Below are 7,500 nucleotides of genomic sequence, written 5' to 3' on the forward strand. Positions count from 1 at the left end.
GACAGATGTCGCTTGATGTATGAAGCTTTTCCTCGGTCCTCACCCTTCTGAGATTACGCAGTCGAATATCCTCATTCTCTTGCTCAAGCTCTTTCAGCTAAACGAGAAAAAAAAACCTTTACAGATATCAATGAATAAATAACTGACAACGGAGATAATGCAAAGAACCATAAGAGGCTTGATAACTTCAGCTTCTTATTCACCTTTTCTCTTGTTTCTTCCAGTTCTGCTTCAAGGGAGTTATTCTTGTCCACAGCCTGTCGTAGTCTCTCACGCACCTTCAAAACAAATAAAAATATTCACGAAAACAGGTACATGTACCTTGTTAAAGGCTAGGGCAACTAAAGGCAAAAAAATAAGCATTTTTTATTTACACTTTAGACCATGCACAATAATGTTTTCAACTTTTTTCCTGGCATATTCATCGTTTTTCCACCTAAAAAAAATGTTTCTATTCCGATTTTTGGGCCATCAGCATTGCAGCTCAGAATACAGTGTAGAGGAATCAGTGGTCATTTTTGCAGCTTATGACGTATGATATGAGAAAGAAATGCGAGAATACCCCATATAGAAGCAGTCTTTAGACTGATGTTTGTCGTGAACATGAGTCCGCGAAGAAACAGCAAAGCAGCGAGGAAAATATCCAGAGCAGCACTTATGTTTAACTTGTTTCTCTTGATTATGAAATCTCTGTTCCCCATATAATACGTCACAGCAGGCTGCTGATTTAGTTTTTGAGCTTGCACTGAAAAGGCCGAAAAAGTGGGAAAAGCCCTACTTCGAATGTAATTTTCTCGCAAAAAACAGGAACCGAGAAGAAATAACTTCAAAAACTTAACTTTACTTATGTTAGGCTTTCCAAAAGACAAAAAGTTGGAAAAATTGCTGATTTTGGCCTTCAGTTTCCCTTTAAGTAAAAGAGTACGCCAAAAGTTTTTAGACCAGTAAAAGAAAGAAACTAGGACTACACAATCTCAGAAAAAAACAATGGTTGTTCTGGACAGAAGTCAAATGAATGGGCATGCTCATCTGCCTAATACAAGTAAAATAACCATATCTTTGTTTTGTCACTGCAAAAATCACACCATTTAAAAAGTGGAACTGCAGAAATTGTTCAACATATACAAAATAAGTCACCTTTTCATCCAGGGCTTTGTGATGTTCAAACAGGGATTTAAGTGCCTTGAGGACTTCTACTTCAGACGACACACCTCCTGTAGTTGCTGCTTGTCTCTTGACAACTGTCATTCGTAACGATCTCTCGTGTCTTGCTACTAAACATTCTAAATGTTCTAGAAGCAGCTGTAAAAAAGAGAATTACTTAAAATGACAAATAGAAACGGAAGAGAGTGATAATCATAGTCAAGGAAGCAATGAGAAAAGCCAGAAAAAAACAACATAACTGAACGTTAATTCAACCAATGACCATTATACCATTTAATTGAAAATGCTCTACCACTGAGTTTACCCAAGAGTGAAGACAAATCAGATGCCTGCTGACTCAAGTGACTTTATTCCGCCTAACTATCTTAATTCCCTTCAACTATTCTCTACTTTGAAAACTTTCTTCAGTGTCCATCAGGGTGTCAACTCCTTAAGTAAGTATGAACGATTCCAATACCCACCCCCACCCCCCAACGAAGGGACGGGCTTCCAAAAGGCAAATTATTTGACTCACTCTTGTATTGCACCTCTCTGATTTCAGTTCACTAATTTCTTCATCTTTTTCTAAGAGCTGTTCTCTCGCTTGGTTTAACTCTTTCAGCATTGTTGCAAAATCCTAAGGGCAAAAAATTATGCTGGTTAGTTTGTATATTTTAAAAAACAAATAGCAAACCAGTCTCCAAATTGACTGCTAGCTTCAAATTTCAATGAAATCCCTGCAGAAAATTTCTTTGTGACGTTATCATAAACATTTTCCATTTCCTTAAGAATTGTCATTGCAAGGTTTCTCAATTCTGATGCAAAAAGATAATTATACAGTGTATAGTACCTAATTTTATTTCAGACTAAAAAATCCCCAATCTTTAGAGACATTGCATTTTCACAAGGGCAGAGTAAAAATCTTTTCTACACAAGCTATAGAGCTTAGTGATACACATCAAACTGTGGAAAAGGACTAGTTCCACAGAGAGAGACTACACTGATTGGGTTGTTGTGACCACAGAGGACCAACTATCTCCCAAACAGGGCACACCATTATATTCTTCCTATAGTCTGAATAAGCCGTTTTAAATCGGTTTCTATAAACCAATGCCTTATTATTTATTTCTATTGTTGGTTACACAAGCTCATTGATTACAATAGTATTAACAAAATCCTTGATCTGAAAAGCTTTCTTATTTTAGTGCTAAACAAGGCTGTGCTATAGGAAATGCTTTAGGTATCCCCAACTCTATGAATTTTGAAGCCTAACGGCAAAAGTTAGTTGCCAGGGACCACAGGCGTTGCTAGAGCACAGCCCTGTTAGAAACAGGTAGAAATGCTCAGACTTAACCCTTCCCCGTGGAACTGAGAGTGAGAGTTGTAGCTTTTACTCTGGCTAAGACCAGAAATTTTACTGGCTGATTGGGGGCACTTTAAGGTGTGAATGGGTTGGGGTCACTTTGTGTTGGAAATCAAAGTTGGGTGTGCATCTTATTAAGGACGTTCGCTCCCACAATGTTCCCACGAACAGATTTTTTTTAAACTTGCCACCCAGAAAGTCAATGTCAAAAACTAGCGATAAAAGCGTCCAACGTTTCGGCGACATCTTGGCGCCATTGTCAAGGGAAACTAAATTAAATATGTGATCTCAAGAGAAACTAAGAGTCCAGAGTCATTAAATTTGCATGAGTTAGACAAAGACCTTAGCCCGAATTGAGTCTGATTGTACATTTAAACACGGTCGTAATTGTTTAATGAGTAACATCTCATTAACTAGACAATCGAACTTGTTCTGGCATTTTTTCAACACATTAAAACAATTGTGAAGGTCCTTCGGAATCCTGCCTGCGTTGTTTTAATGTGCTGAAAAAATGCCAGAACAAGTTCGATTGTCTAGTTAATGAGATGTTACTCATTAAACAATTACGACCGTGTTTTAATGTACAATCAGACTCAATTCGGGCTAAGGTCTTTGTCTAACTCATGCAAATTTAATGACTCTGGACTCTTAGTTTCTCTTGAGATCGCATATTTAATTTAGTTTCCCTTGACAATGGCGCCAAGATGTCGCCGAAACGTCGGACACTTTCATCGCTAGTTTTTGCCAGTATATGTTTGTCTAAATCGTTGTTAATTAGAAAGTCAATGATCTATTTTTGCCAAAAAGGCCCAAAAAAAAAAGGGGGGTCACCGTGCTCGTTTTCGATATCATGAGGTGCACTTTTAGAAGATTGCGTTACTTTAAGACGATCTTAGCTTACAACTGTCAGCAATAAGAAAAGCTACATTGGTGAAATTTATATCAGGTAAACGTACTCAATTCAACTTAACTAATATAACTAAAGTAATCTTTGCAGCTGATGTCTTTTTCTGAGGTGAAATAGACCTTTAAAAACAATACATATTAGTCTAATAAAGAAAACTTCGATTGCACGAGAGCATAAAATGCGAAATATTTGTAACTTCTCACACACAGATTTTTTTCCGTTTTTTGTTAAAATGGATAAAATCAGAAAAGCAAGTGATCTCTGGAAAGTTCATCTCTACGCATAAAAGTCAAAATGAGGCTGTAATTAGCACAAAAGGAAAATACTCATTTATAGACAGGGACTATACAAAACAAAGACTCTCTAAATATGAAATGAAGATTAAAATCTAAAATCAAGAAAAAGAACAAAAAAATCAAAAGTTAAATTTAAAAAAAAAAAAAAAAAACAGAGACTGTATTTATATTTTAGCAACCAGGGCCCGGTTGTTCAAAAGCCGATTAATGCTAATCCCAGATTAAACATTAACCAAGGTGTTTATTTCTCTGCTCCCAAGTGCTGGTCAACACTGACATATTCGGCAAAACTTTACATTAGAAGAAGTCAATCTTGAAAAACAAAAATAAGCAAAAGAAACTTTCACCAAAAAGTTAAAACTTGAAACAAAAGTTTAAGCTAATCCTGGATTAAGTTAATCAGCTTTCGAACAACCCGGCCCAGAGCCTTTGTATAATCTCCTTTAACATTTTAAGCCTCATTTTCAAAAAGAGGCCTGGTATTCTTGAACAAAATTTCATTCATAGTTTTGAATCATCAGACAACTTTTCTTTTTATTTTGTGAATTTTAGTGTACTTAAAAAATTGTTGTATCATTAATGTGCATGACTATGAAAGGTTTACAGTAAATGTTCAAAGCATGCTTGTGTTTATCTTCTTTACCAGAGAAAAGTCAATGTTCATGAATTAGTATTTCGTTATCTAGCCATAGCTGAATTCCAACAAGGATTTCTTGGAAATATTCTTCTGAAGCTAAATTAACTTGATTGTAATTAAACATCAATTAGAATACTAGAATCAATACATTATGTCAAAATATTGTGATCATTATTTTTCGGACAGCCACATTTAAAAACATTTTAACCATCCGAAAAAATAAAATAAAATAAGTAATTCATTAGTGATCATTAGTTGCATATGAAGTTAACATGCTCTCCAAGAAACAAATGCAGTCATATTTAGTAGTGTATGAATGAACACTACATGCTTTAAGAACAATTCACAAAATTTCCAAAACAATTTACAAATATTTTCTTTTAAGATAGTTATTTGTACTTTCAAGTGGTTTTAGCACCTTTGTGAATTCAAAGGCCGGAAAAACACATGAATCTTCTTTCAAAGTGTCAACAAGGGCGTCGAAAAAGTATGTCGTGACTGTGTCAGTTCATATTTACATACCGGCAGCTAGAGAATTCCCGGTCCGGAGTGTATTGTGATTGACGCAATGTTTTATTTGTGATTTCCACTACAAAGTGACATGGCATAACATATACACAAGATAACTCGTCTTGTGCAACATTGCACGAAAAAGTGGCTCCGATTACACGGGAACAAACCACAGATAACAGAATGCGAAACATATTTGCGTCGAACAAGGCATGCACTTACTCAACAATTGACGATCACAAATTTATTCTTATGCAAATCAGACGTAAAAGCGATCTGTAAACATAATACTGTCTGAACAAAGAGACTCTTCTCCGATCGCGCGACGCTTTTGTCAGGGAAACATACACTCTTATATGCAAGTAATTTCCCACAGAAATAAGACGACCAAGCTAGAAATTAGTCACCACAAATTTTCTTGGTGCTCTAAAGACGTTCAATTATCAAAGTGGCCATGGCCTAACTCATGCAGCCAAACGCAAATCTCCGTTAGCTAAGTGCCAAAGAAGAAAATAATAACAGCTTTGCACATGAAAACCGATTTAATTCCACGATAAAATTCTTGCTGCTTGAATGAGTCCTGCACTGAAATAAAATTAGTAAATTTATTCGCCGGAAATACACACAAAGAACACATTAAAACTTTGCAAAAAAGATAGCTCTTCTTGCACAATAAGTTATTGGCTCAAGCTGGGACGCGAGCTTGATACAAAAAGATAAATCGTGATTTTCGCCGACATGACTGTAAATGATTCGTTAAGTTTGAATAAAAATTATCACTGACAAGCTTGAAATTTCAGGATATGCTAAAAGTACTTCTTTGCGACACCAACCAATAAAAGAACGAAATTCCATCTTTGGCAAAACTTCATGAGACGGTCTTGCACCCCAAGAAGAAATTAATTCACACAATACAGACACGAAGTAGTGAAATTCATTATTTTTTCTTAGTCAAATGTGGAGAAAATTAAAAAAGTCTTCCTTTTTAAGACTGAGGACTTGTCTAATGCACCTTAGCCAGTTAATTTACGTTAAAGGTTTTATTAAGTTCGCCTTAGGCAAAAGATGACGATATTTCAAATTAAAACCTGAAACGCTAGCTTCATTCGGTACAATTCTGCGTAGAATTCTTAAATTAAGATCACGGCTTGTACAATAGAAACCGACATACATTGTTTACAAACAGCCCAGAGTACAAGACATGCTCGATCGCTTACATATATTCTCCGAGGAACACAACTCAAACAAAACCGAGAAAGTACTAATTAAAAGAATGCTTTCAATTTAAGTGGTGTTAATAAATGCAAGTGATGAGAAGCTAAGCAGAAAACTGTACTCACCTCAGCCAAAACTCGAACTCTGTTTTTGTTTGAATCTTCTTTTAAATTATTCCCTGATTCGGTGATAATTCCATCTAAGCCAGCCAGCCTTTCAATAAGTTGATCATCGCCCTAAATAAAAGAGACATCACCGAATAAAATCGAAAATGTACATTAACACGTGTGAGATGCAAGACAGAAATTAAGCTTTCAAGACGCCACCATCGAAGCAAAATTTTAGCAAATAGCATAAATATGCATGATCTCCAGCCCACAACACGAACAATTTTGAAAATTATCAGTTCTCCGGTCGCAAACACGGATTATTATTATCATTATTATGCAAGGAAATGTAATGGTACAGGCTGTAAATAAAGGCAAACTTTCCGCCATCGTGTTTAGGAATGCAGCAGCACAGAAACGATAACAGAATTCTTGACCCAATCTGGAATTTCGCCTTCGAATAATCACGACATTTGAGCGACACAGTCGCTAACTGGGGAAACAATTTTTTTTTTATAAAATGAAGCCCAAAGTACAGTTCAATGCCATGTAAGCCGTGTGATGTAAATGAACAAACACTCGGATGGTGAAATGACAGTCAATTACAGATCAAACATGGCGTGTTTGAGTGAAACCATATGCATATGAGTGGTCATTCCACATAGCATGGACTACGCACAGATAAAGACAAAGCTGGAAGACATCCTTACATCACTAAGCACAGATTCCAAGTGATTCATAAGCGAGTCCTTCTCTTTTTGGCATTCGCTAAGCTTGGCTTTCGTCAGCGCAAGCGAATCTTGCGTTTCTCGAAGAGTTTCCATAAGCTTGTCCCGTTCATCGAGCATATTAACCATCAGTTGTTCGAAGTTCGTCTCTTCATTTTGTCCATAATGGAGCTCTGGCGGGTCCTCAGAGATCGTAGGCATTATATCACACATCATCTTGCCGATAGAACAAAGCGCCGAAGCCCAGACGAAACCAGATGACGAGTGTGAGAGATTTACGTACAATTACATGTCCACACAGGGTTCAACTGGTCACACTTCCTCTCGTCCGAAAAAGGTCGACGAGACTAGTCTAGCTTTGCATTCTTCCACCATCTTACAATAAACGAACGTTCGCTTGCTTATCCCTATCTCAGCGTACGCTTTTGCAGTGACTGCGAGGAAAAGTTAAGTATACGCTGAGAGAAAATCACTCGACTATCGCAAAAGAACAAGAAACGTAGCACAGCTCGGAACAAACTTGCATGCTCCATCCCAAGATGCAGAGCGTGCTTGTGTCCGCCACCTGTCAAAATTTTCTTCCCTAGCTCCGGG

General features: G+C 36.8%; 1 protein-coding gene across 1 annotated transcript in view; it reads right to left on the reverse strand.

Annotated features, from left to right (window-relative positions):
* LOC137971043 (liprin-alpha-1-like) overlaps positions 1-7,441 on the reverse strand; it is a 36,514-nt gene extending 29,073 nt beyond the window's left edge. Inside the window, exons 1-6 of the mRNA XM_068817764.1 lie at positions 6,889-7,441; positions 6,197-6,307; positions 1,679-1,780; positions 1,138-1,302; positions 204-278; positions 1-97 (exon numbers count right to left, since the gene is read on the reverse strand). The exon at positions 1-97 is cut by the window's left edge and continues 35 nt beyond it. Coding sequence (XP_068673865.1) covers positions 1-97; positions 204-278; positions 1,138-1,302; positions 1,679-1,780; positions 6,197-6,307; positions 6,889-7,122 — 784 coding nt within the window. The 5' untranslated portion in view covers positions 7,123-7,441. The remainder of the gene's footprint in view (positions 98-203; positions 279-1,137; positions 1,303-1,678; positions 1,781-6,196; positions 6,308-6,888) is intronic.
* Between the last annotated feature and the right edge of the window lie 59 nt (positions 7,442-7,500).

This window comes from Montipora foliosa, chromosome 9 (assembly GCF_036669935.1).
Source record: "Montipora foliosa isolate CH-2021 chromosome 9, ASM3666993v2, whole genome shotgun sequence".
In the NCBI taxonomy this organism is placed as follows: domain Eukaryota; kingdom Metazoa; phylum Cnidaria; class Anthozoa; order Scleractinia; family Acroporidae; genus Montipora; species Montipora foliosa.